The 26,749-nt window shown below is 49.3% G+C and overlaps 13 protein-coding genes across 13 annotated transcripts; 6 read left to right on the top strand and 7 right to left on the bottom strand.

Moving 5' to 3' along the window:
- Nucleotides 1-225: 225 nt before the first annotated feature.
- Nucleotides 226-2,374, top strand: CI109_100670 (uncharacterized protein; the record flags this gene model as incomplete). The annotated part of the gene is made up of 4 exons (XM_032004571.1): nucleotides 226-307; nucleotides 360-1,581; nucleotides 1,641-2,173; nucleotides 2,247-2,374. 4 exons carry the CDS (start codon nucleotides 226-228, stop codon nucleotides 2,372-2,374), a joined length of 1,965 nt encoding a protein of 654 aa, XP_031861049.1.
- A 1,340-nt stretch (nucleotides 2,375-3,714) lies between these two features.
- CI109_100669 (uncharacterized protein) lies at nucleotides 3,715-5,008 on the top strand (the record flags this gene model as incomplete). Its single annotated transcript, XM_032004572.1, has 4 exons — nucleotides 3,715-4,341; nucleotides 4,453-4,617; nucleotides 4,718-4,888; nucleotides 4,946-5,008. The coding sequence occupies 4 exons, from the start codon at nucleotides 3,715-3,717 to the stop codon at nucleotides 5,006-5,008; spliced, it is 1,026 nt and encodes a 341-aa protein (XP_031861050.1).
- An 810-nt stretch (nucleotides 5,009-5,818) lies between these two features.
- CI109_100668 (uncharacterized protein) lies at nucleotides 5,819-6,492 on the top strand (the record flags this gene model as incomplete). The annotated part of the gene is made up of 2 exons (XM_032004573.1): nucleotides 5,819-5,958; nucleotides 6,102-6,492. 2 exons carry the CDS (start codon nucleotides 5,819-5,821, stop codon nucleotides 6,490-6,492), a joined length of 531 nt encoding a protein of 176 aa, XP_031861051.1.
- A 606-nt stretch (nucleotides 6,493-7,098) lies between these two features.
- CI109_100667 (uncharacterized protein) lies at nucleotides 7,099-8,999 on the bottom strand (the record flags this gene model as incomplete). The annotated part of the gene is made up of 9 exons (XM_032004574.2): nucleotides 7,099-7,167; nucleotides 7,278-7,365; nucleotides 7,433-7,507; nucleotides 7,575-7,630; nucleotides 7,715-7,845; nucleotides 7,960-8,066; nucleotides 8,126-8,205; nucleotides 8,301-8,370; nucleotides 8,455-8,999. 9 exons carry the CDS (start codon nucleotides 8,997-8,999, stop codon nucleotides 7,099-7,101), a joined length of 1,221 nt encoding a protein of 406 aa, XP_031861052.2.
- Nucleotides 9,000-10,195: 1,196 nt separating this feature from the next.
- CI109_100666 (uncharacterized protein) lies at nucleotides 10,196-12,057 on the bottom strand (the record flags this gene model as incomplete). Its single annotated transcript, XM_032004575.1, has 6 exons — nucleotides 10,196-10,247; nucleotides 10,316-10,397; nucleotides 10,509-10,690; nucleotides 10,847-11,035; nucleotides 11,196-11,329; nucleotides 11,533-12,057. 6 exons carry the CDS (start codon nucleotides 12,055-12,057, stop codon nucleotides 10,196-10,198), a joined length of 1,164 nt encoding a protein of 387 aa, XP_031861053.1.
- A 258-nt stretch (nucleotides 12,058-12,315) lies between these two features.
- CI109_100665 (uncharacterized protein) lies at nucleotides 12,316-13,454 on the top strand (the record flags this gene model as incomplete). The annotated part of the gene is made up of 7 exons (XM_065966820.1): nucleotides 12,316-12,401; nucleotides 12,506-12,542; nucleotides 12,732-12,815; nucleotides 12,943-12,993; nucleotides 13,101-13,141; nucleotides 13,204-13,264; nucleotides 13,407-13,454. 7 exons carry the CDS (start codon nucleotides 12,316-12,318, stop codon nucleotides 13,452-13,454), a joined length of 408 nt encoding a protein of 135 aa, XP_065822892.1.
- Nucleotides 13,455-14,028: 574 nt separating this feature from the next.
- CI109_100664 (uncharacterized protein) lies at nucleotides 14,029-15,912 on the bottom strand (the record flags this gene model as incomplete). Its single annotated transcript, XM_032004577.2, has 2 exons — nucleotides 14,029-14,231; nucleotides 14,292-15,912. The coding sequence occupies 2 exons, from the start codon at nucleotides 15,910-15,912 to the stop codon at nucleotides 14,029-14,031; spliced, it is 1,824 nt and encodes a 607-aa protein (XP_031861055.2).
- Nucleotides 15,913-16,134: 222 nt separating this feature from the next.
- CI109_100663 (uncharacterized protein) lies at nucleotides 16,135-16,575 on the bottom strand (the record flags this gene model as incomplete). The annotated part of the gene is made up of 2 exons (XM_032004578.2): nucleotides 16,135-16,364; nucleotides 16,518-16,575. 2 exons carry the CDS (start codon nucleotides 16,573-16,575, stop codon nucleotides 16,135-16,137), a joined length of 288 nt encoding a protein of 95 aa, XP_031861056.2.
- Nucleotides 16,576-17,620: 1,045 nt separating this feature from the next.
- On the top strand, nucleotides 17,621-18,795 carry CI109_100662 (uncharacterized protein; the record flags this gene model as incomplete). Its single annotated transcript, XM_032004579.1, has 5 exons — nucleotides 17,621-17,623; nucleotides 17,708-17,933; nucleotides 18,038-18,266; nucleotides 18,512-18,615; nucleotides 18,749-18,795. 5 exons carry the CDS (start codon nucleotides 17,621-17,623, stop codon nucleotides 18,793-18,795), a joined length of 609 nt encoding a protein of 202 aa, XP_031861057.1.
- Nucleotides 18,796-19,221: 426 nt separating this feature from the next.
- CI109_100661 (uncharacterized protein) lies at nucleotides 19,222-20,886 on the bottom strand (the record flags this gene model as incomplete). The annotated part of the gene is made up of 7 exons (XM_032004580.1): nucleotides 19,222-19,395; nucleotides 19,469-19,542; nucleotides 19,621-19,939; nucleotides 20,004-20,072; nucleotides 20,134-20,233; nucleotides 20,351-20,487; nucleotides 20,605-20,886. 7 exons carry the CDS (start codon nucleotides 20,884-20,886, stop codon nucleotides 19,222-19,224), a joined length of 1,155 nt encoding a protein of 384 aa, XP_031861058.1.
- Nucleotides 20,887-21,610: 724 nt separating this feature from the next.
- CI109_100660 (proline-tRNA ligase) lies at nucleotides 21,611-24,328 on the bottom strand (the record flags this gene model as incomplete). Its single annotated transcript, XM_032004581.1, has 10 exons — nucleotides 21,611-21,618; nucleotides 21,677-21,840; nucleotides 21,910-22,217; nucleotides 22,280-22,881; nucleotides 22,941-23,030; nucleotides 23,081-23,145; nucleotides 23,197-23,332; nucleotides 23,388-23,481; nucleotides 23,539-23,653; nucleotides 23,736-24,328. The coding sequence occupies 10 exons, from the start codon at nucleotides 24,326-24,328 to the stop codon at nucleotides 21,611-21,613; spliced, it is 2,175 nt and encodes a 724-aa protein (XP_031861059.1).
- A 401-nt stretch (nucleotides 24,329-24,729) lies between these two features.
- CI109_100659 (uncharacterized protein) lies at nucleotides 24,730-25,415 on the top strand (the record flags this gene model as incomplete). The annotated part of the gene is made up of 2 exons (XM_032004582.1): nucleotides 24,730-24,985; nucleotides 25,099-25,415. 2 exons carry the CDS (start codon nucleotides 24,730-24,732, stop codon nucleotides 25,413-25,415), a joined length of 573 nt encoding a protein of 190 aa, XP_031861060.1.
- Nucleotides 25,416-25,673: 258 nt separating this feature from the next.
- Nucleotides 25,674-26,689, bottom strand: CI109_100658 (3-hydroxyanthranilate 3,4-dioxygenase; the record flags this gene model as incomplete). Its single annotated transcript, XM_032004583.1, has 4 exons — nucleotides 25,674-25,852; nucleotides 25,917-25,997; nucleotides 26,166-26,360; nucleotides 26,620-26,689. The coding sequence occupies 4 exons, from the start codon at nucleotides 26,687-26,689 to the stop codon at nucleotides 25,674-25,676; spliced, it is 525 nt and encodes a 174-aa protein (XP_031861061.1).
- Nucleotides 26,690-26,749: the final 60 nt, after the last annotated feature.

The raw sequence follows: 26,749 nt of genomic DNA, 5'->3' as shown, positions 1-26,749 counted from the left end.
TTAAAGACGATTCGGTCAGACGGCGATGAGTAGGCATCGTGTTCATTTCCGATCATCATCCCCATCCACCACCCTTCCGCACTCCTCTGTCCTACTTCTTGCCACCCGATGATCCTCGATACTATTCATCACTCGACTGGATCGATCGCAAGTTTTGGCTACTTCAACACCAAATCAAATAATCATAAGCATAAACCTACTCATAAGCATAAACCTATTAGTACGATGGCGGACGACCTTGAGGTCGAAGAGGAGTTCGACCCCTCCATCCTTGGTCTGAGCTTTGATGATGAGCCAAAGAAAGATGGTTAGTGAATCTCATGAGATCGCGTGTGACCCGATGCTGAACTACCTGTCAGTGGTTTCAATCGCTGATTCGGGACTGGATAACTCGTCTGTTTCCTTGAATGCGACGGATGAACCCAACTCACCGGTCACTCCCATCTCTAACAACCGTTTCACTGCGTTGGACTTGCTTCGATCCATATCGGCATCGTACGCCTCGGCAGACTGGACACCTGAAGGATCTCCTTTCTCTCGATCGTCCATATCCAGCGTAAATGGAAACAAGCGGAAAGATGATATACATCATAATGACAACGAGGCGCAGTCTTGTTCTTCGCCTTATGGGTCAGCACCGGTAGCGCGCGATTTTGCAGAGCAACCGATGCCTCGGATCAAAATCGATAACATCGTAGATGGTGTGGATGGCGACCATACAGCAACCGCAACGGACATGGAGGTAACGGATTCGTATATCTCCACAGCCCCAAGCGATCAGGACTCTCTTCATGCGACAACTCGTATCGGTCCTCGTTCACACATTACACTCGTCCGTACTCGACTTCCTGGCAGACGTCACTATCGCACCAAAGTCAAGGTTCGACGCGCGCCTGTCCAACCCTTGACTGACAACGAGATGACTACAACTGATGACGACATCGGTAATATGACCGACAACGCTCCCTCGTATCCCGAACCACCTACTCAATTCCAACGAGACCTCGTGTCCGCATTCGGCCACACAGCGCTAGAAAAACTAGAACATCAAGCCAAACTCGACTCTACGTCGGGTAACCAAGTACCCCCAGTCATTCGCGATCTATTCCCAGCTCTCGCGGATCCACTTTCAGCAATTCGGATCGCCAATGTTTTTAGGCGACGATTAGAGCTACCATTGCTCACCAACTCCCACACGAAATCAGATAAAATAGCTTTACGCCGAGCGATCGCGCGTATGCGAGATACTTTATATGTCGAGATGGCAGCGGCTATGAGCTTGCCTCTCGCTCCCATTCCTTCAGCGGATGCGGACCATACCGGGGACGAGGAATATGTTAAGAGGGTAGTCACGATGACACCTTCATCATTACAGATTATGGCGACGAGAATTCCGATAGTTTTTCCGGCGGAGAAAGGCTTGGTCAAAGCGTTCCTGGCCGACGACTACCAACAAGCTTATGGAGAAAGGCAAGGGAAGGTGGTGTGGCAGGGCGGGGTGGGAAGAATGAGAGGTCAAGGCGAAGGTGGATTCAGAGGGAGTGTAGACTCAAGTGGACCATGTCATATCTATGTTGACCAGTGAGTTCAGAGTCCTCCCCTAAGCTGGCATGGAAGCTGATCTGGTCGGTTGGCTGTAGCTCTAATATTCGGTATGGGCTTCTTCACCATCTCGCAACCAAACCCAACGACGGGTTACCCCCACGCCACCTCCGTACCTTATCCCTTCCGTGTCTCTCCCTTCTCCTTCGCCGTGGTCGACCTACTCCACCTGGCTCACTCCATCTTGTCGCTTCGTCACCGTTGCATCAGAACCTCGACCCCCTTGTCCGTCTCGGATGGGAGATCTCAGTCCTCAAACGTGTCGAAATGTATGAAGACGAGGTGGAAGACCCAACGTCGATGCATGTCACCGCGAAGCCTCAAGCGCGTATCTCTGGTTCGAGCGATATGGGTCTGCGGAGATATAGAGAACAAGGGGTGGATGAGATTCTACATCTCAAGATATTACAAGTTATCAATTCGAAAGGATCGAAACCGGAAAAGGGCAATACCCTAGTCCTGGCTACTGGGGATGCAAGAGGCGGACAATTCAATCGTGATGGTTTCCCGGGAGCTGTGAGGGAAGCCTTGAAGAGAGGGTGGAACGTAGAGTTGTGGTCTTTTTCAGCAGGTGAGTGAGCGTGTGACCTGGACTCGTGTCTTATGAAGAATAGGAAACTGATGCGGTTGGCCGGCTTTGATAGGTCTATCACGAGCCTGGAAGGAAGCAGCGAGGAAGGAGAGATGGAATGAGACGGGGAAGTTTACGATTTTGAATATGGACGACTGGGCCGAGCAGCTCGTAGAAGTGGCCACCGATGTGGAGGATTGATTGGTGTACTGCATTGAACTGTAGTAGGATCGGACTCGTTTTCGCATCGATTTGGCACAAAGCATGGTCCCCACGGGTGGTATCACGAATGGACAGATCAGCCGATCTTATAAGTATCGTATGTTTACCGATGCATACTTTATGGCCATCTATCTATGTTGGGTAGCTGCTAGGGCGCAATCGTAGGATATAAGAGTCCGTGCAGAGGAACGCGGACTTGATGGGGCCTGAAGGTTGATTGATTGCTGGACCTCGTGGCATCCTCTTATATCGTAGTTGGGGGCGCGGACGCGAAGCTCAGAAGCATCACTCGTTCTTGACATCACCATGAGGCTGAGCTTCTGCAGGGTGTCAACTGACTTGATTCAGTATTAGCTGTCGAGGACGTCTCTACTGTATATATATTGTCTAATCTATCTCAAACACTCCTGTCTTCGCCCTGTTCTCTATCGTCCCGTTCAATTGGAACAGGAACTTACATCAGACCTCATAATCAAGTGAGCGCCAAATACGTCACCCGAATGGCGATAGTCATGGTCATCAACTACCCTCGAAAAATGATCAAGTCAAATTATCTGTGTCGTCACCATCAGGATCACCATCAGCACAATCACGACCGAAGTCTTCACAAGCTTCGACGTCGTCAACCCAACTCGATCCTGAACTTCAAAGCAGACGACTGGTCTCCTTGTACCCGACATGAAATGCAAGATTTCTGTATTGGTGATTCCAAAGGTAACAACAAAGGTCGTAAGTCGTTCCAAACCACTTGATTAACTCTTTGGAGTGTAGTCGTGTTGCTGATGGTGTCTATGCTGTTCATTGCATTGCTCTTGCCTGCTGCCTGTGTGACCGCGTGTGTAGGAACATGTAGCTGGAGGACAGGAAGAGATGGAGTGACGTATTGTGTGTTTTGTGGGAGGATACAATGAGGTGACTTAGTCAAAGAAGGATTGTGGCGGACAAATACCTCGCGGGCGAGTGTGTTTCAGGATGAATGGATACAACAAATGCAAATGTATGATATGGGTTGACTGAGTTAGTCGTTGTGTGTGCAGACCTCGTTATGTCCTTTGTGCAGTGAGACATTGGTCGCCGTCGTCATCGTTGATTATCTTCTCATCCTTTGATGTGTTGTTTCAGGTCGATTGAATAGCATTGTATGACAGTGTCCTACGTTCGGGGTTCACCTCGGCTGATTCGATCACACCGCAACCGTACAATTCCAACCATCTCTCTACACAACACCTACCGTCACTGAGGGTTTCACCACACCTCCATTAAACAAACACTACCATACCCACAAATCCATCCGACCCCTCTCTGACACATCATTCATCATGGCAGATGACGATCAATCCAGCACCAGGTCCAGCTCCAGAGCCTCGAGTGGAAGTCAACGAAGTACCAGTCGCTCCGAATCAGGACGTTCCAGCCGTCCTTCGTCCTCAGGAGGTTCTTCTCGCCCTTCGAGCTCGAGTCGTCCACGCACCCGGAGGCCGAAGAGCGGCACGTCCGCCTCTAACGCGAGCTCCAGTGCGCCTCCTTCAGATTCGGAGGGCGTGGACAGTACTGATGGTGGCAAGTCTGAGAGTACGACGAGAAGGGCTTCGAAAGCCAAGACGGACGATACGGAGGGTAAGACGACTGAGGGGGGTGATACGACTACCGAGACTGATGGAGGAGAAACGAAGATGACCAAGGGGGGCAAGACGAAGAAGACGGAAGGTGGTGGTACGAGAAAGACTGATGGCGGTGAGACCAAGAAAGCTGACGAGGGCGAAACAAAGAAGAGCGAATCTGAAGCTGCATCATCTGCCTCGGCTGAGAGCAGTGCCGCGCCCTCTTCTACGACTGATGGGGATACAAAGAAGAGCGATGCAACGAGCGGGGACACGAAGTCAACGACCGGAGCTTCGGAAGGTGTATATCACGCGTTGAGGAGGAAGTTGAAAAAGTTCTCATCGGTACGTGAAATTACTCGAGATTGCGAACATCTTCTCTACCCTCTGCATGTTGCTCACGAGAGCGTGTCGATCCGTTCGTTCGAGCTGATGTATCTTTACTTCTTTGCGTAGAGCCCCAAAACCAGTTACGCGAAAAGCGTCAAGACCCTCGACTCGTTCTGGAAATCGATCGAAAAATCGACGAAAAGTACTTGGGAAAAGACGACCAAGTCTTTATCGAGTTTCAGCTCGACAGTGAGCGAGATGTGGAGTAAGATGAAGAAGTGGGTGATGGGGGTGAGTTTCGTTTCATCGTGAGGATATAGTGAAACTCTTCGTTTTAGATCGTGACGATCTTTGGTGGTGAATGGTGCTAATCGTCCGATGGATGAACTAGGATACGAGCGGGAAGAGTGACGCGACGAAAACGAAGACTGAAGGAAGCAAAGGTGGAGGAGGGGAGACGACTAAGCCGTCTGAAAGTGAAAAGACGAAGGCGAGCACACCTACTAAGACCGAAAGCGCAAATAAGGGGAAGAAAGAACGGACGGAGGGGAAGAGTACCGATGTGAGTCGTGTGATGTAGTATAGGGCGGGTGAGAGTAGTGTGGGAGCTAACCTACAGTTGAAGGGTGGTAGGGAGGAAAAGAAAACCGAAAAGAAAGAGGATAAGAAGAAGGAGGGTTGATCGGTGTGCGCGATCGGATTATGGCGTGGTAGTAGCTCTGTGGTTGTATGTACAGTAGGGATAATGCAGTGTGTTTACGTTAACAGTAGTAGTGTGAGTGCAATGCTGCACCTAACTCTGCTCAGTGGACTGGGAATGTTGGTCCCAACCTGAAACGATAGTTCGATTACTCTGATCTATCATGCACTGCGGCACGCGACACGCAGCCAACGGTATCCGCTTACGATGTACTAACCATCCATCCATCCTGTACCCTTTCTCTCTCACTCAATTGCTACTGCACCAACTGAACACAGGGTCTAAGCATACTTTTTCAAACATGAAACGAGTCTAAAACGAGGGAATTCAGGAACGAGTATATCAACAAGCCGCTAAAATGACGTTTTAGTCTTGTTTCCAAGTTTTTGGGTTGTGTTTAGTGGGGTTGGTTGCTATTGCACAGTGTGTATGTATGGTATGTGTTTACATGATAACACGTTGAGAAGGGAGTGGTCTGTTGATAATATACATATATAGTCTCACACCTCTTCTTCTACTTCCACCTTTTCTGCTCTCATCCACACGACCGACACGTTCGTCAAAGAATACGAATTATATCTCGTTCTCATTCAACAACGCACCTTGCTTCGTAACACGCTCCTTTCATAACGACAATCAAGAGGGAACAGCACTTCTGAGAAGCGACCTCGTTCCGCGACTTGACATTTTAGCAATCAAGGCAGAAACTGCACCACAACAACGATAACCAGAACTTCGCGCAAAACAAGCACGACCACCTCCCTCCACAACTCGCATTAACGATCGATCAGCATGCGCTTTCTCGCCCTCCTCACTCTCGTTCCGTTGGCTCTTGCCCTCCCTGCTCCCGCTCCTGCTTTCGAAGGTGTCGGAGGTTCCGGTGGTCAGTTTGACGTGTCCAACTCCACTTCAGTGATCACGCTCAAGGATCCGTAAGTGCAACCATTACTCTGTCCCGCTTCCCCTTGATGGATGAACACTCTTCCCGCCCTTGCCCTACTTCGACAACTGCAAAAATTGTTCCCTCTTATTGTATCGCTTTGGTACGACACTGACAGTGTATCACGACGTGCAGATCAACACTCTCCTCGTTGATCGTCTATAATCCCTCTTCGACGATCTCACCCCCCAGGCAAACTAATCCCACCGCCGATAACGAACCCGTGCAAGCAATTTCTTCAGGTCAAAGTGCAGCATTCAACCCTATCCCAACAACTACATTCAGTCTCATCGGCTCAGTCCCGACTCCCTCCTCACCATCTTCTATCTCCGGTGCAATTGCCGTAGCTCAACAAGGTGGAGCTTCAGGCTCAGCGAGTGGGTCAGAGGGTGTGGTGGCTGCTGCGACCACTGGTAGTTCGCAGACTTCGTCAGGAGCAAGGAGGGCCATCATGGTGGATGATGGAGGGAAGTTGGTGTTGAGCATCGGTACGATCTTAGTGGTCGTTGCTGGGATTATGATCTAGGAGAGGAGCTCGAGACGTGGGGGGAAAGAAGGCCATTAGTACAAAAAGGCAGAGAGGCCAAGAACCAAGTCACAAAACAATCGGACTTTAAATAACTTATGCGTCTCAAGAGAAAGACTGTATCGATAAACAAGCAAGCTACTTAATAATTGATAGATTGTTACGTTGAAGACCTGTATTACTATAGCATATGCACCATGGACCGTTCTTGCCGCCAAACTGTTCGCGTTGGCTTTGGGCCGATGAAGTTGGAGCAATAGCAAAGCATGACTTGGTCGATGAACGTTCGTCTGTGAGGAGCGGGGATCGACCGCCAAACAACGCTCGAAGTGTCTCGTGAATGAAAACAATTCAGGCAGGCGAAGTGGTAAATTCTTTGATGTGCCCACAAGTGGAGAACCTCGCCGTGGATTATCAGTACTTATTCTTGAGTCTAGGTATTTGAACGTCCTATCATCATGACTATATTACCCAGTTCGATGGCTCTGCCATTCTCACTAACCTTTACTCCGTCGTCTACCAAATGTCGTGTATCCTTATCCCCGTATAATTGCAATATTATTGAACGGCCGCCCGGATCGCGGGTTCATCGTGCTTGATTATCATTCATACGTCGTTACGTTCCGGACTCGTCAAGGTCCCTTCTGATGACCCCGCATCCCATCGGTTCTTGCGCTAGCAGACTAACTATCAGTGTACTATTTCACCTTGGATGGTAGGCATAGCAAGAGCTCCCAACACGCCAACACAAAGTTGACTTGGAGAAAGCGAATTGAACGACTCACCCCTTCTTCCAGACTGCGGACCCCTTGACGGATGAATTCGCGAGACTGGTCGGTGATGGAAAGACTTCCAGGATACTCTGATGGATGACTTGGTGATCTTATCAGCCATGACTCGCATCAACACCCAGAGATAATGCACGGAAAGATCCACATACTACACTTGGAAGGGACGTGTTAGGGACGTGGCGAGGATATTGGTCACACCTATCGATGTGCCAATGTGACTTGGGCTGCGGTGTGGGGTAGATGATCAGCTAGCTTGTCCCAATGCGATATCTGCTGGACTAGCAAACTCACCCTGCGACATCAACCAAATTGAGTTTCAAGGCGTATTCGCCGACGTTTCTGACGATCTGCGACAACATCAGCTCGTATTAGTGAAATGAGTATAACCGCCAATTGAGTTTGACTGAGATGAGTCCCATCGCTTAACTCACCAGCCTTGAGAAGATGAAGAATATGCCTTTTTTGTCTTCGTGCTGAAGAGTCATCGCCGTGGTATAGGTCGATCCAAGCAAGTTCGACTCTAATCTGATTGAGGATCCCATTTGAGGTTGAGGATATACGCCTAGTACGAAGAAGAGTAAATCAGTCACTCGCACATCTTCGACACTTCCAAGCAAAAGCTCGCGCCACGAATGATTTTCCACGCCATTGATGGAGATTATGCGGTTTGACATACCTTGGGGAGGACGAACACGCATGAGCGTGCGAGACTCGGTACCATCCGGAGAAACGAGCTCGACCATCATTGTCATGTGGATAAGGCGACGGACGACCATCGGATCACTTGAATAGGTGAAATGGTCAGCTGACAATAGTTCGAGGCATAGGATGGAACAGCTTACTCGACAGGAAGTGCGCGACCTGACGATCTGTCATTGATGACGAGCTGAACGATTAGTGGCGGTGATAGAACAGGCGAGTCCTGTGACCTCCAAAGCAATCAACAAACTGTTGACTTCTGGAAATCGACAAGTTTGGAGGGCCCGACATCATTATGATATAGTGACCTTGACTTACCGTCGATAATTGTCTCAAGCACAAGGCTTTACCACGAGTTGGACTTTGCAGGATTTTAAGCCCGTACTCCCTGCCACAGCGAAGTCACTATGAGTCGAAACGCCCAGACAATTGTGGAAAGAAAGCTTTGTTGAAGTTGAATGTTCGAACTTACCAGCGATCTAAATTCAGTGCTTCGCTAGAGATTTCGTCAGACCACCAACGTGATGGAACTCGATGAGGTCGTAAAATCGCATACGCTTCGGCTGGAGGAGGCAGAACGATCCCGCCATCATTGTCCTGTTCGGTATCGTTGATAGATACCATCCTCCTTGGCTTTTTCGTCTCGTTGATCCCGGACACACGATCATAATCAAGTTGATAACCACATAGATTCGTCCTGCGTACGACAGGTCTTTCGGCGGGAGGTGGCGGTGGTCGACGTGGAAGACGACGGTGTTGGTCGTGCCATATGGGCGGAGGATGAATTCGGGATCGTCCAGCGATACCGCTTGTGGTGGTGGTGGTGGCGACTTTGGTCTTATTGGCAGGTGTAGTTGTCGGCTTACCAGATCTGACGGGGATGATTCGGTTAGATCGGGTCGATAGCGGATCCAGACTAGTCGCTGTGGACGGCGGGGTGAGCTCGTTGATGGTCGTTGATCGACCGTGCAAGGTCTTAGGTGATTGATTGGAAGTTGAGGTCGTGTTGGACATCATGTACCGTGGTGGCGATTGGAATGATTTTCGTCGTCGCAAAGCAAAGTGGGAAAGGTCGCCAAAGTATCAAGGATAAGACAGTGAGTGTTACGAGAAGACTACGACAGCAAGGCAGAAAAAGTAATCGCTAATCTAGGTAGGATTGTAGTAGAGAGTAGCAGGAAAAGTCGAAAAGATGAAAGGAAGAGGTAAGAATGCTGAGAGCCACAGTTCAAAATGGTGGGACGAGAAGTGACTTCACTTGATCAAAACTGATCGCGAGGTCTTGGTCTACCTGAGATATGAAAGCTATGGCCAAATGAATGAAGACCGGCATAGACCCGTAGGAATGCAATGAGACTTCTACAGTATAACGATCCTAACGTCGTATTGTTAGAAGTTAAAAAGGGGGAATAGCAAAGATACTGAACAAAATGAGGCAGAACGATGTGTAAGTTACACTGACTGCCCTTTAATATGCAGTATGACTATACTCCTCGCACTGTACTTGTACTGCCTCAAAGGCCCCGTGAGTGGTACAATGTGGTGGATCTGACGCTCGGACCAACTCGACGGGATCGGAATTGTTTCGGCACTGTCAAGTTGATTGTAGCAAGGTATCGACAAAGTCCGAAGTCCCCTATCAAATGATGAGGACAGAGCGAGCTTGGACCGTTAGCAAGGGGTTTCGAAGTGCAGTTGAAAGTGATCCAGATAATATTCGGTGTAAACTCACAGGAGTGGGTACAGTACCAGCAAATATACCTTTGAAACGTCGCAACGGTCTTGCCCTCGACTATTGCAATACAAGAGGTAATTCCAAGCTACGTTACTGTAAGCAGCGAAAAAGGACAATAAGGTGAATCTCCAGAATAATCGGATTCGCGAGTGGACACGTTCCAGTCGATAATCGGGAGATGCATAGTCGCCAAATCTAGATGTTGAGAAGGCACAACAACCCAACATGATCTGTGCGTCTCCGGCGGCCCGGTCAGTGAGCAGTGGCAGGTGGCAGTGGCAGTGGCAGTGACAGTGACAACGGAGAGATTGATTGTTTGGGGGTCGTCCCTGATGGATGAGTTGAGTGAAGCACGGACCAAATCACACCTGCTTATCCCTTACAGACACAACAAAGATTTGTAGGGCATACACGATCGATGCATTCCCTTACTGAAACAGATCCTCGTCTATTCCGTGCCTAACAACCAGATTTTGGTTTAACCTTTTCCTACACTCGCATCCCATTGTGCGTTGTACAGTTTCATCGTGCTACGAATCAACCCACCATCAGCTTACTGCCCCGACCGAGATCTCAACACATAGACCATTTGGCTTACCTGATGAAACCCGCTGTCAGACCTGCGAGACATTTCATAGGTTCTTCTAGTACTGGCCAATTGAGCTCGAACACGTCGTATGCTGAAGATTTCAATTGATTAGCGCATTATACAGCGGTCACCGGTAAGGTGAGGGGTAGATTCTAACGAAGAGAGTTGACGAGACAAAAATCTCGCATAGAAGCCAACTCACAAACGAAAAGCAGATCTGCTAACAACTTTCGATTTGTCCACTCTGCCTCTGATAATTCCGTTCTTCGCTTTTCTAACGTTTGAGACGTTGTCGTTGTCAATGAATAGGATGATCGGAGTCGGGGTATTGTCTTGAAGTGTATCTTGTATAATCCCATTATAGTGGTCAGGAACCAGAAACGACTAGAGGTGAGGAAAGATTAGCAATGCCTAACGCGAGTGAATACACAGAATCAAGTCGAAAAGGGAAGTAGAGGCAATGAGACAAGGATGTATACCGCGGACGATAGGATGGAAAGACCAAGTGTGGTTGAGAGGACGACCAAACTCATAACTCACTTTGACCATCGATCCGCGATCCCACCCGTCTTCTTACCCACCAGACCTAATCTAGAGAGACAGTACACGTCGTCCGAGATTGCTGAAATGAGATCAATCAGATGCGAGAGAAGAGTTCGGGCGGACATGGGATGAGGTGAGAGGAGGTCGGTGAGTGGGTGAAGGGGGTTGAGAAGGAGAAGGCATTTTCTAAAATAGCAAAGTCAGCTCCAGCTAACTAGCCAGCCAGCCATAGCAAGTGACGGCAGTGAAAGGAAGAGATTTCGCTCGTTGACGAAGACACGATGCATCGAGTCCTCCAAAACAGATAAGAGCGGACTTGAGACGGAGTAGAGGACGCCGCACTTACCTCGTCAGTGATAAGCCGGAGATGGCTAACTTCACCCGCTTATGATTGGATCTGAACCACGGGGAGAGTGGTCTCAGTCTCGCGATGATGGTGAGAAGATAGAGATATGTCCGTAGGGAGTATTGGGCGCATTTCTACATAAGATAGGTTAGGAAGGATTAGCTGTTGTTCAGGTTAATTGCATTATTTGCAGCCCTTGGACAGCGTGCTTGTGCACCCAACCATAGTGCCAACAAAGTCAATGGAGTAGTGATCGTGTCGGCTCAGCCTCCGACCTCTATTTGCTCTTTGACAGTCTCTTGCTCGTGTGCTCCTCCTCTAGATTCGATGAACTCACCAAGACCTTATCACGTCCTCTACTAGTATCCATGACCTTTGCCCAAACCTCCACGCCCAGAACCTCTGTCTTCTCATTCTCCTTTTCCTTCTCTTTCCCTTTCCCCTTCTCTCCACCTTCCCCCGGTCCTGATCCTGAAGGATCAGTCAATCTCGCCAACGTTTCTGATAACGGATCACGCTCGTGATTTTCCATCGCCATCGCATCTAATCCTAATCCTAATCCTTTTATATCCCAAACTACCTCTTTCCCCCCTCCTGTTCCTCGACGAGAAGGATGATCTTCCATACGCCATGACCCATCAAGTCCCGTGACAGGATTTGATAAGTTGAGATCCATAATGTGTTGATGTTGGTGTTGGTGTTGGGACCAAGGATCAGAAGAGGTGGTCGAATTAGGTGGGGAAGGGTAGCCGTGACCGTGCCTAAAGAGTGGGTCGATTTTCGTCTGTGATATTGTTGAAGGATCGATTGGTGTACGCGGTGTGGTCAAGTTGGTTTGGGATGATGAAGAATGCAGTGCCATGCGGAATTTATTGCAGTGTAGATGTGAGTGATATGAGAAAAGAGAGAGAGAGGAATGTAAACATTTCATCCTTGGTCTTTTCTTCGAGTTACAATACCCGGTTGTATCACTCATGTTAGATCCCGACCACGACGCGTCTCGTGCACATTTCGTTGTGCAACAACAACAATAAAATACATCACATCCCCAACCACTCACTTACTCACTCACTCACCCACTGGTTCACTCGCTCAAGTATAAACTCACAGATCAGACATCATGTCGACATCAAGACTGAATGGAGCGCTCTCACCGCCTTTACCGGTCTCAAGATCAGGAGCTTCCTCCCCTTCCCCTAAACAGAAGTACGTCCACGACCCAAAACTGCTCATGAGCCCCTTTCCCTGCTCATGGAAGGAGGCAAGAGTTATAGTAGAGAGCTTTGCTGACAAATCGTATCGTTGGGCAGATTCCCAGGCGATGCGTTGAGACCACATATCAAAGCGGTACGTGTAGCGACGTTGCCACTTGACGCTATGTCAGATGACGGGACTTGCAATGAGGTTGAAGCTGACTATGACCCCCTTCATTCCTTATTGACTTGCAACCTCTCGTCGCTCTCACCGACTTTGACTCGACCGACCATACTACGATTTACCACTGTGTTTCCGACTAACATCCGGACCGCCCTACAGTTACTCAACAAAACACTCGCCAACGCAGTTTGGGACCCATCAGATCGACCTCGTATGGCAGCTTATTCCAAAGAGATCTCAGAGGTGTGTGGCTCTTCCCTTCCTTTCCATCACTGTCATCCTGCCTCTGGCAATACAGCCATGGTGAAGATTACTGGTGGTAGGAGAAGAGTACCTGGTTGATTTGTCTGGTTCGGTTTGGTTCGCGTAGAGAGTGAAACAACGGATGGTGGAGATTGAGCCGAGAGGATTCAAGTATATCGTGAGTTGACCTCGGACCGTTCGCTCCTTTCCCTGCCCTTTGCCTGCCTACTACCTTTACTCGTTAGATGCAATCAAGAGAAACGAAGTACTGACTCTTTGAGGCAGGTCACGGCAACATTGTCCGAGAACCTAGGTCAAGCAGGACGGTGAGTCGATCTCCCTTCTCCCACAACAGAGCTGAACTAACGTTGTGTTTTCTGCAACGCAGAGCCGACATGTCATGTCATTGGGAAGATACAGATATAGCGATCCAAGAGATGTTTAGTAATGTGAGTTTGGCATGCCTCATCTTCACCCTCTCTCTCCTCCGCGCCCCCTTTCCCAGCCTCCTCGCATCACCGCTTCTACATCCTCTCAATTGCGCCGGTAACATCCTCATCTTTGAGTTGCTGTTGCTGATACCTCGAAAAGGACTCGATCTTATTCGTCCTCATAGCATATGCCGTTAGAATGACATGACATTGTCCCTTCCCGCGATTCTCAGAAACATAGCATAGCATAGCACACAAAGCATCATGATTATCTACTTCAGTCATAGTCAACATAATGAGATTCCTGTGATACCAACGAATCTCCACGCCAATGTAATCAGTAATTCATGCATATAATGTAACGGCGATATATCCCATCAGAACAGCAGTGTCAACCTCAGTCATGCGCGAGAGATACTGGAGACCTCTGCCCCTACACTCTTATATAATAAGTATACATCTCGTCTTTCGTCTCCTCCTCCTAGCGCGCGCCGTAAACTATATACGAGCTACAATATGTGTATGATAGCTTTGAAAAGGATTTGGAATATAAAGTAATGTACATAGAACAAAAGACCACATTATATGTGACGGTCTGTCAAACATTCGATCAGTCGACTGGTCCAAAGGGAAGGGGAGAGGACGGGAAGAGGGAGACTTAGAACACCCAAAAACAAAAGTAAAGAGTACTTGAATAGAAATAAGAAGCGACGTGTATAAAGTGCAACATGGTGATCACTATCTTTTCTCCCGCCCATACCTTGCTTCAGATCGACTCTGAACTATCTGATCGGTCGACCATAAGGTGTTGGAATGCCTAACCCACAATCTCGATGTTGCATGAGTATCGCAGTGAGTCGACCCACTTCTTCGTGCATTGATTGAACCGTTTGTTGAAGTCGCTCGTTGTCGATCGTGAGTCCTTCCACTTTACCTTGTAGCTCGTTGAGCCATGCCTTCTTTCGTTGTCGACATTTGAGCGCCGCTACGTCACATAACATAGGTTGTCAGTTCCGTTCCATGTGTTAGTCCCATAAACACTCACCCTGCCTGTTCCTTTCCAAAAAGTTCTTCCTCTTATCCTCCTCTGTCTCGCCGGGCCGACCACTTGGACTTCCATACTTCTTTTCGTCGTCATCATCCGAATCGGCCATGGAGGAAAAGTTTGGACTTGTCTCCTCTTGCTTGCCGCTTTTAGGAGGCGTGGCCATGGCGTTGTTCGCCGAGTTCTTCTTGCCCTTCTTCGCGGCGGGCGGTCTGCCCGCACCGTCAGACTTTCGTTTTTGGCCGGCACCGTTGGCCGCCTTTCCATTGGCTGATACTCCGGAAACAGCTCGTTTGCTCGTGGGCGGTACGCCTTCGGCCTCTTCTCGCTTCGAGAGCTCGTGATGGGCTTGGCTGAGCAAGAAGAGGCCGTTTGCAGCTTGACTAGCAGCATTCGCGCTCTGCTGAGCGTAGTCCACATGAGGCATCTGTACGGGGACCGGATGAGGTGGACCCATGTTAGGTGCGAAGAATGGTGGACCGGGTTGTTGACCGGGAGCAGCTCGAGGCATCTCGCCAAAGACACCAGTCAACGCCGACAGGGTGTTCGGGGTGATTGTATCTTGCGGCACCTCGTTCTGCGAGTTGGTGTGATTTAATGAGTGTTGAGGTTGAAGATGCGGTGGGATGGCGGATGGAGGATGAGAGTGACCGCCAGGAGGTGGCATAACGGCGTTGGCTGCAGCAGCCACTTCGCTACCTTCGCCGATGGGTGTCGAATTTGTAATGCTGTTGAGGAAAGCGGTAGTGTTAGGACTGGGCATGGCGAGAGCACCAAGTCCTGGGCCCATGAAAGAGTTATAGCCGGGAGTGAAGCCTGACCCGGTCCCAGGAGTGAAACCAGTTCTGAAGTTTGTGGAGTCGAAAGCACCCTCGTTGTTGTGCCCGTTCGTTTCTTGCCCTTGACCGGAGGTGGGTCGGTGATTTGCGGTTTGCTGAGGCGGTTGCCCGTTTTGAGGTCCAGCAAGCATCGCAGGACTCAATGGACCGGATCGAAGCGAATGACTCGCCAGCCAGGGGAATTGACTTGGATCAGCAGCAGCTGGGCTTGTTAGGGATGACAACGGCGGAAGAGCGTTATGTCGTGTGCTGGTGGCGTCAGTTCCTCGTGGCGGTGTTGTCCTGTCAGAAGCTGATGAGTTGGAGTGATGAGCCGAGTGAGAGAAGGATTGCTCGAAGGGGTTTGGCTCTTGATCGAATCGCGATCTTACAGCCGGATTGGGTCGTATAGGCGGTCGTTGCGGGTTTTGTTCGTCGTTCTCTCGGCCTGATTGCGATTGAGCTTGGGCTGTAGTCGTGGGTGATTGGTAGAAGTAGAATTGATCGGGAGAAGGGGTGAAGTCAACGCCGAGTGGGGATAGAGTGTGATTGGAGCCAAAGAATTGGTAAAAGTCGGAAGAACCGGTAAGTGGTAGATAGTCCGGGGACAGAGTGTCCAGTGGGGTTAGTGGTGGAGTTGTATATAAGTGTGGTGGCAGTACCGGAGTGGTAAACATCGAATGGTGATGAAGAACAGTCGTTGGGGACAGTTGTGGTGAGGAGAGTTGAGGGAATGGACATAGGTTGTCAGCGCTTGAGATCGCCACAGGTATAAGGGACAGGACAAAACGAATGACAAACATCGAGGGCTAGCAAAGAAGGAAGGAAAAAAGGGGATGGGTGAACGATGGTATGCTCGATCCGTTGTAACCCATCCAAAAGAAGTCGCAGCGATCCTTTGACTTTCACCTTCGAACATGGGTGATGAGAGCGAAAGGATCACTGCTCTCTGACAAAACCAGAAAGTCGAAACGACGGGATAAACGAGGGGTATGTTGACCATGATCGAGGGCGAGCACCCTCGGTCAAACCATAACCAAGGTAAAGAGGGATATGTAACAGTATAGATAAACAAAAGACTCACCATCCCCATTCTCTTTCTTTGCCTCGCCCTTTTCTTCGACCGGTGTTGATTCCGTCAGTTTGATCGCTACGGTTGGTGCTCTATCACCGCTCTCGCTCTTGGAGATGGTAGTAGATTCAGGTTGTGACTGTTTTCTAGAAGTGGATGCGGAAGAGGTAGGTCGAGGAGGAACTGTTCATGAGGAAGGATGAGAGGAAATGGAATGGAATGGTATGGGTTAGCCAAATGATGTCATAATCTGAATAAGCCGACCTAATGTTTACATTTCGACTTTTTCAAGCATGGAATGGAGCCGGACTTGGGGCATGGATGGAAACGACTTACCACTACCTGAGGAAGAAGTGGAAGGGAGGATAGGAGGTGCTTGGGCAACAGCGGCCATGATGTGCGTGATACACTTTTGGTTGGATTATATAGTAAGAGATTGGACAGCTGCGGGAGAAGACCTCGCTTGTCGTCGAAGTGCAGTATTTCTCCCTTCTGTGTATAGGCGAATCCCGCTCCTGCTTATGCACAGAGCTATTTATGAATGTGCAGAGTAAGGGGAATGTCTCAGATAGAGAGTATGCTACAACTAGATGGTGCAGGATGATGACGGAGACGAACGGGGATGAAGTCCGTAGTAACGAGTAGAAAGGGTGGCGGGTCGACGGGGAAGACACAAGGGGTGGATATGCATGGGCATTTGGGATAGAACGATCTGTCAGCTGATGCACTTGTTCATATACATGTATCATAACATAGATCATTTCATGCGAGTTGAGAGGTGATGAGGAATGTGATCAACATGGTGACAACCACGATTGGGATGATGACAAAGCGGGATTTTCCTTTAGATTCCAAAAGGATGGGTGTAGGTATCGCATCCATCCATCCATCCATCCACGGTCCTCATTAATGAAAGGATTTAAAAAGGTTAAGGTACTCACGTTGAGTAAGCAGTAGATGTAGATTCCCGCTATTCGGTGTGAACGACGAGGAGCTTTGCAGTGACGATGGGTATGACGAAGGTTGTTGTTGTATAGGACAAGCAGTGAAAAGTACGAAAAGGAGTGTGTGATGGAGAAATGACGACACAGAGGGAGGGGGAGATGGTTTACCATATGACGCACTTGGACAACTCCCTATTTACACTTAAGTTACAAAAACCGACGGGTGGAAAAAAAAACCCAAAAAAGAAATGGTGCAAGGGGAAATTCGGTTGCGTGAGATGGATATTATCTGGGAGATCAATTTAATTCATTTTATCCCATTGTTGCATGCCTTTTTCTGGTAGCCTTTCAGATTGCCCTCGGAGCCTAAACATGTCAACTGTAATGGACCTCGTGGAGGGAGAACGCGCGAATGCATGCTCACCTCCAACAAGATGTTATGTTGTTGTATATGGTATGCTAGGATATAGACACTTAGACTCAACCATCGGCAAAATGGTAAGCCTTCCTCACCCATATCGTGGATGTCCGCCCCCATCTTCTCAGTGATCTACCGTCCCCAGCTGATATTCAACCTCACAGTCCAACTTATCCCTTTACACCGTGACCGCGCTCCTCATCCTCGACTCGGACGGTCAACGCGTCCTTGCCAAATATTACAATCCACCACATCAGACAGCACCAGGTACCGGTATAGCTGCCGAACTGGGCGTGGGACCCGGTGGACCGGGTATGGGAGGCTTGACGACGTTGAAGGAACAAAAAGCATTTGAGAAGAGTGTGTTTGAGAAGATCAGAAGAGGTGGTGGTGAGTGAACCGAATGTCCTTCCTGGTGTGCCGCCAAGTTGTCTTACACATTGTACTTGTATACTGTCAGTATGCTGATATTTGTTATCTATTGCTTGTTCCAGGCGAGATCCACCCCCTTCCACCACATATCATCCTCACTCGATCCGTCGTTGACCTGCATTTCATCCTCGTTGGTCCACTCTCAACATCAAACGAGCTGATGTTGAATCAAACGCTCAACGCCTTCTTCGACGCTGTCAACCTCTTATTGAGAGGATCGGTGGAGAAGAGAAATGTATTGGAAGGACTGGATATGATCTTGTTGGCAGCGGATGAGACGGTCGATGATGGGTGAGTGGGGTTTTCAGCGAACGGCATGGCGAGGTGTTGCGCATGAGCACAGACTGTGTGTTGTGCATCAGTCGAGTGCGGACGGCGGCACAGCGCGGACCTCCCACCAAGAACGTTAGGCGTAGAACTCTTGGCCTCGTTTGCGCGGTCTAGTGGAAAGTTGGACGAAGGAGGGACCTTGAGGAGAAAGCAGCATAAGAAGTTTCCCGTCTAGCTTTACTAATTCGCCATCTCCCCTCCCTCAGAGTAATCCTCGAGACAGACGCCGCAGCGATCGCTTCCCGAGTATCCCGACCAAAAGCCGACACGACAGATATCGTCATCAACGAACAAACCATCATGAATGCTTGTGAGTGTCAAGTTCCGCCCTTAGTCCCCTACAGCATGGTGGAATCAGCAATACGCTTGACGATGCCCTGTCGCTTGTTCCGGTGATAAGTCATACGGATTCTCATGCTGATATGTCTCTTTGCTTCGCACAGATACCAACTTCCGAGACAAGTTTTCGCAACGAATTCAACAATTGTAGAGAGATATATATGTTTGATAGGGATCTGCGATGCGAATATCATCGTCATGCAGGAGTGATAGAGATGCGCTGAACTGTACGAGTACTGCTATAATCGCTCTCGCACTTTTGGGTTTATAGCTCGAGTCGCCAACGGAACACGCTGACGAGCCTGAGAACTGACCTCAGTTATATTTACTATGCGCTGTCACTGATACTGATACTTCGCGACCAAGATCGGCTGATTGGAGCAACTGTCGTTGTTAAGTTTCACTGTTTTATTTTTCAAGAAATATCAATCGCATCTATTCATCAAAACCCCAAGATATAAAATACTGAACTTGTCATGACGATCACTCGATCCGATAAACTATCATTACTCATTACTACCGAAACCTAAAATACCTCCTGACCCTCAAAAACCAACAGCTACTGCCACTGCCATACCTACTGCGCAACGGTCTGCTTTCCTACGAGAAACCCGTTCTTCTCCAACTGATCCAGATTGACAGGAGTCAACGGCATTCCCGTTTTCAAGAACTCAAGTATGTTCTCGATCACTTCTCCGTTCATAGATTGTCCCATCGTGTCAGGAGCAGGGGCCACGTGAGGGGAGAGTGTCTGTGCGCGGGGAAGAAATGGGATATCGTAAGTTGATGTGCAACGAATATGGATGGCGGAATGATATACTCACCACGTTGGGGTTCTTGAGTAGACCAGGGTGGACTTCTGGTTCGTTCTCAAAGACATCGAGTGCCGCTCTTCGTACTAAACAAACGAGAAAAAGATCCAATCAGCTTTTGCCTTCGCACCCTTCATATTTAGCCGCTACAAAACAGGACCCACCTTTACCACTCTCCAAAGCGTCTACCAGCTCAGATTCCACAACCACCTGACCCCTACTAACGTTGACCAACACCACACCATCTTTCATCTTCCCAAAGGCTTCCTTCCCTATCATCCCATGCGTGGCAGGTGTGAGCGGACAAGTGAGTATGATCACGTCCGAGGTGGCGAATAGTTCGTCGAGTGATTGATAGTATGTCCAAGATGGTTGGGCGGTAGGTGAAGGACGACGAGAGTTGTAGGAGATTTTGGTGGCTCCGATAGAGGTGAGAAGGGTGGCTAGTCTAGTACCGATAGAACCGAGGCCGATGATCCCGATCTACAGTCGCATGAATGATCAACATCGACTAATTGCGTGTCACTCAAATTCACGATATACTCACCTGGGCGGTCCTCCAATCGACCGTTCGTACGCTCAAATCTCTCCATTTACCCGCACGCACAGAGAGGTCCTACCATCAAAGTCAAAGTCAATATGGTGAAAGTCGATCTTTACAACTTGGCCAAACTCACTTGGGGAGTCACACCTCGCATCGCTGCAAGGGTGAGCATTAATGCTCCGTCGGCAGTACGTTGTCCAACTGCCGTAGGTGAGTTGGCGTACATAGCACCGCTAGACAAAGAGAACGGTAACAAGTCAGTGTCTACCCTTCCAAACACACATCGTCCCGAAACCCCAATCTCTTCGCTTGAGATAATCCATTGAAAAGTAAAGGGAAACGCAACTTACGTGCTGCTGAGCCAGTCAATATCAACCTTATCGTATCCAGCTCCAGGTCCTACGTATAGCTTGCAGGAAGGTGCGAGCGGACCCAAAAGTCCTATATCCCATTTCGGTGGGAAGTTGTGCGAGACGAGGAATAGTCCCTGCGTACAACAAAGGCAACAAGGAAGATAATTGTCAGCGTCGATAATTCACTTTCAAACATCCAAAATATCTTGTGTTTGGCTCTATCTTGGTATACTAAGTGATTGATGACTCACTCCGAAAGCTACGAATTCCCCCTCTACCTCCACTTTCTTCCTTATCAACTCTGCAGTCTCTTCGTACCCCGTTCTAGGGAGAGTATGTACCTCCGCTACCTTTCTTATCTCTTCATCAACATCGTCACATCCAGAATAATCGCCAATGAACAAAACTTTGGGTCGGGACACGTTCACGGTCCCGTTATGAGTGGTGGTGGCGGTGGTGGTTGTGAATGTGGGAGGGACGGAAGAGGCGGGTGAAGAGGAGAGTGATTCAGGAGCTGAAGATGAGGATGACATTGTGTTTTCAACTATGGGCGAGTTTGACTTGAGAAGCGATTTGATCGTTCGGTCGGTAAGCTATATACCGTTCAGTGGTGCGAGAGTGTCAAAGGTAAATTATGATTATATGCGCAGATACGCAGATAGGCAGGAAGGCGGATGTATAGTTTACTTTGTCGTATCGTGAATATAAATTATCTTAAACAGATGGAGAAGTAGAAGTACCCCTTCCGCCTCCAGTCTTATATCCCTTTGTCCTCAAGACAACGATCACACCATCTGAGCGCATCATCCCATGGAGAGCATACGTGACTGTTCCACTGAACATGTGCTAACTTTTGCTTATCATGGTTATTGGACATGATGATAAAAATACTGCACTCGGTCAGTGGTAGTGGGCGGTGGGAGATGCGACAAAGTGGAGGTTTTAGGGTAATTTCAACCGGTCGGATCATGTCACTTGTTCAAGGTCCGGCCGGAAGAGAGACCGCTCGGAACAAGTCAAAAGTCATCGGCTTCTTGTTTCAAAAGAGAGCGAAAGTCGCACTCGTATTGCAGCGGTTAGAACTGGACCGGATCATGCTGCTCCTTGTCCTCAAATGCCACTATTGTTGCTTACCTGCAGCCTGCTCTGTATCAATCTCTCCATGCATGTCGTTCTCCACCCCATGCATTATGTGCAAGACCCCTTCACCACAGTCTTCTACTCTACAACACCACCCATCTAAACGAATTATCACGTCTAGTAACCTAAAGCACGCAGATGTCATTAGCAACTGAAACTCGTTGATAGCACACCACAACTCACTCCTGCCGAACAAGGTCCAGCTCTTGGCCTTCTTCCCACATTGCACACACTTCTGCTCCTCGCCATCGGGGAAGGGACCGAATCTCTTCTGGTCGAAGGGGATACACAATGACTTGGCACCTGCTGAAGGGGCCTTTGAGTCCTCGGCGACACCATGAGTAGCTCTGAAGAAACAGACCGTCGTTGTCAGCTTTGCACAACCTGAAAACCAGATTTTACGACACCACACTCACTGTCCCTTGCTTCGCTCCTTGATGTCGTCCTCACATTGAGAGTCCTCACACCAAGGCAAGACCAAGACGTTCTTCGCGTCCAAAGTGGGCACAATATCGTCCCAGTTGGTGACAGTCTTGAGTCGGCTGTCAAAGGTCTCGGTAGCACGAGCCAACATGGATGCCTGAATCTCGGTGAGGTATGTTCGGACTCGGTTGGCGATGTCGGCAAGGGGCAAGGGAGTCTTGAAGTTGTCGTATCGTCGGACGGAGAGAGTGGAGTTGGCAGCGATATCTTTGGGGCCAAGTTCGAGTCGGAGAGGGACACCCTGCGAATCAAGATATATCAGCAATTGGCCCGAAGCCATCTACGAGGAATCACCGTGCTCACCTGCAACTCCCAATCGTTGAACTTCCATCCAGGAGTGTAGCCTTCTCTCAAGTCTGCCTTGGCTCGGATACCAGCGGCAACCAACTCTCGCTCCAAGTTCAAGCACGCGTCGTAGATGGCCTGGTTCTTGCCCTCGACCTTGCTAAGACCGACAGGGACGACAACGACCTGTTGCAAGGCCACTCGAGGAGGGAGGACCAAACCTTGGTCATCTCCGTGGGTCATGACCATGACACCGATCGTTCGGGTGGACAAACCCCAAGAGTTTTGGTAGACGTATAATCTGTCATCGGACTTGACGGGCGACTGCACGGTGATGTCGAACATCTTGGAGAAGTTTTGTCCGAGGTGATGGGAAGTGGCACCTTGGATACCTCGACCAGAAGTAGGAATGAAACCCTCAACAGTGGTGGTGTAGTCACCACCGGCGAATTTCTCGTTCTCAGACTTCTTTCCGGGGATGACGGGGACGGCGAGCAAGTCCTGGTAGACGGCTTGGTAGAGCTTCAAGATGTCCAAGACTTCCTTGTCGGCCTCGGCCTTTTCGAGGAAAGCAGTGTGACCTTCTTGCCACAAGAACTCTCGAGTTCGGAGGAAAGGCTCTGCGCGACAATTAGCATGGACGAATATAGATAGGGTCGTGCTAGTGAGAAAGACTTACGAGGGTTCTTGAACTCCCATCGAACGACTGAGTTCCACTGGTTGAGTTTAAGGGGGAGATCTCGGTGAGAGTTGATCCATTTGGCATATGCTGTGGTGAAGCGTCAGCTTAGCCGAAATGACCACACCCGATAAGCTCACCAGGGTACATGACAGTCTCAGAGGTAGGTCGGATAGCGATGTGCTCTTCAAGGTCAGACTTTCCGCTGTAACAAGTATCAGTCAAGTTCACCCTTCAATGCATTGCTAACACTCACGCCTTTGTGACCCATGCGACCTCGGGGGCGAAACCCTCGATGTGGTCCTTCTCCTTCTCCAATCTCGCTCTGGAAACGAACATGGGGAAGTAACAGTCGTTGACACCGAGCTTCTTGATCTCGTCATCGAACCAGTCTGCGGCGATATGTCAGCTACGTCGGACTTGGCAGCTCGGTGACAGCTAGCTCACTTTGAATGGTTTGCCAGATGGAGTAAGACCAAGGACGGAGAATGTAACAACCTGAGATGTCGTAGTAGTCGATCATTTGTCCCTTGAGCAGGACCTGTATGGGATCGTCAGCTTCCTGCGACTCTGATTAAGTAGACCGATCCGAGCTCACATCAGTGTACCATCCGGAGAAATCTTCCTCCTTCTTGAATCGGATAGCCATCTCGTATTTGTCGTCTTCAGGGCCAGTAGAAGCGGCGGCAGCGGCAGGCTTCTTCTCCTTGGGACTGAAAGGCTCATCGTCAGCTGGGAAGCTCTCAAAAATAATGACGCTGCAACAGCTGATATAGTGGAAAGATAGGCACTCACGCAGCAGGCTTCTTCTCAGCAGGGGCGGGGGCAGACGCTTTGAGCTCTGCAAAGTCAACGACCTTGACACCTTCTCCGTTCTCCAAAAGACTGTCGAGGTATGACTTGATATCTGATCCCTTGAGGAGGACAGTGGTGGATGAGGCGGTGAGGTGGACGGCATGTTGTTCCTCTGATTGAGCGAGAGCAGCATCTAAGATGAGGTGAAGGGTTTGAGGAACGGGTTTAGGAAGAGCGAGAGCCGAAACGTCATCCTTTGTAGCGGCAGAGGGGAGGACCTCCTTGATCAAGTCTTCAGAGGCGAGTCGAAGTTCTTTCAATTCGAGGAGTTTACCAATCGCAGCTGAGGGAGTCTCGGTTGTATCTTGAGCAAAGACCATAACAGGAGTAGGAGTCGCCGATTTCGCAGTTTTGGGCTTGAACAACAACGTCTTGGTGAGAAGAGTCTCGGACAACGTAGGCGAAGATATGGAAAGTTCGGCTTTCCATTCGGCGGATCCCTTGACGGGTGCGTGGGAGATCACTTCGGCATGATTGATCTGAAGTTGCTTCAGTCGTTCAAGGATGGTCGCGTCAGTCACAGCGGAGGACATGATGTTTGTTGTTGAGTAAGTTTTGGTGAAAAGAGTGGTCGAGAGGAATGTGGTACGTGCTGTTCTTCTTATCGGTTGTATAAGAGTAGAAAGCATGTATAGGTTGGGTCAGAAGAGCAAGGAAGGAAGGGGAGAGTTGTGGGTAGTTGTGAGTCGAAAAGGTGGAATGCAGCAGGTTGAAAGGACGCTCGAGACTTTTTGGTCGTGGGTTGTATTGATGTTACGTAACACTGATAAGCAACCGCTGCTCGTAGTAAGAACGCCCGTCGTCGACCGGGACGATTGGCTAACCGTCTTAAAAGGCTACTTGTCACAGCGAGCATAGTCGTCACTAATCTCTGTCCAAACTCATTTCATCGAAACCTACAGCAGAGCGTTGCAGCTCATACAAACCACTCAACATGTCCCTCAACCGCAATTCACTGCGACTGTTCGCCTTACCGAGGACTCTACCGTCGACACAACCCTCCCTTCCACGATCTTTCCACTCTTCGATCTTCCGAAATCGACCGACCAGCACGAGCGGTGGCACTTCAGGAGCGGGTCATCATGTCACTCATACCACTTCCCATCCTTCGCACCTTCATGCTCATCCTCGTCCGCCTAGTCCGAAGAAGCCGAGTGCCCATGCTGTGTGGTACAGGGAGATCGTTCCGGGTATGTGTAGTGATTATGGTCTTTCATTTCCCCTTCGACACAAACGTCCTGTTCGGCTTCTAAGACGTCAAGGATAGCACTAATGATCTGTCTTTGTGTCCGGTCGCCAATAGCCATGTTGCCCATCTTTTTGATCTCAACGACTCTCTTCCTCTCACTATCCTTACTCCGTACCTACCTCTCCCACTCCAAATCCCTCTCGGAAGCTGAAACCCGCATCGCCGAGCTAGAGGACAAACTTGCCAAATACCGGATCGAACGTCGTCGTGCCCGATTGAGAGAGAAGAGGGAGAGGGAGAGGATCTTACCCTTGGTAGTGGAGAAGGTGTTGCAGAAAGTCGGGGTGGTAGGTGGAGAGGAGGAGGAGAGTGTGGTGGAGGAAAGGGAAAGGGAGGAAGAGAGAAAGAGAGCGATGGCGAGGTTGTTGTGAGCCGGGTCTCGTAGCGCTGTAGGGCAAAGTGGGGAAGGAGTCTGAAGGGACAACGTAGCATAGGAGATGGAGAAGAGTAGTGCCAGAACCCGTGACGTTTCAATGTAGCATTCCTTTCATTCTTAATATATGCAATACACCACCACCTTCCCTTCCCATGAGTAATGCTATCTCTACTACTTGCACAACCATTATAAATCTCTCTATAACCCCCGCCTGCTTGCCAGTCTACAACAACCCTTTCCCCCATCTCCCGCTCTACTTGGCCGGTGCCACCTCCCCACACTGCTTACATGTCCTCCACTCGGACTCTTTCATCCACTTCTCGATCACAGGCTTGAGCTGCGTATCCAGATCCGAACAATGGAATGTGACTTCTTGGATTAAGACGAGCTCGTCTCCGTGTTTCGGATTAGGACAGAACCATTTCATTTTGTCTGAACATGGCGTGGTAATTGGTCAGTTTGTTAGGCACAATCGCCAAGTGTAGTACAGACTCACCGATAGCATCGCCCGGTCTGACCATTTCCAGTACGACGCCGATAGTGTCTGCTACTCTCCGAGGTGAGTGGGGGGTGTTTGCTAGGGGATGTAATGAGGAAGTCAGCGTTTGCCCTTCTTGTCCATCAACCGCATGCTCAAGTAGAGTAGACAACGAGGCAAATACCAAGCAGATACAGAATGCCAATGTGCATTTCCAAATGGAGGAAGATGAAGGGAAAGGGCAATAGTGGTGAGACATCTACTCACCAGGTAAGAGGAACATATCCCCTTCTCCAATTATGATATCCCTAATCTTCCCCTCATCAACCACCTTGAGCGTCATCGCTCCCTTGTATTGATAAAACCACTCTTCGGTAGTGTTGACGTGGAAATCGACTCGTGTGTTCGGACCACCGACGATCATGACGATGAAGTTTTCGCCTTTGTACATGCATTTGTTACCTACAGCGATGAGCGAGGTGTCGTGAGCGAGGCGAAGGGTGATGTAATAAACAGATGGATGGGTCGAGGCGAGTCATCGTGATTAAAATTGGTGGTGGGATTGCGAAGGTGAGTAATTGATCGGAAGATGAGGAAGTGCGTTTTGGATCACAACACGGTGTGATCAGGTCGATAAATATAGTACCAGAGAAGGAATGGTAAGAGTGCTTAATCAGCATTCGATACCGTGCTAAGCTGTCAACCCAATCTCACAACTCACCAACAGGCGGTCTTAACAAGTGCGAATTCTCATCGAGCCACTTTGGAAAGTTGAAAGGGGGAGGTAGCATGATAGGCAGTGATCGATATATATGTGAGGAGGTAAGATAGATATTGAAGATCGAGGTTTT

Source organism: Kwoniella shandongensis, chromosome 1, assembly GCF_008629635.2.
Source record: "Kwoniella shandongensis chromosome 1, complete sequence".
NCBI lineage: Eukaryota > Fungi > Basidiomycota > Tremellomycetes > Tremellales > Cryptococcaceae > Kwoniella > Kwoniella shandongensis.
The sequence above is the reverse complement of the archived record's forward strand: the minus strand, read 5'-3'. Positions and strand labels throughout refer to the sequence as shown.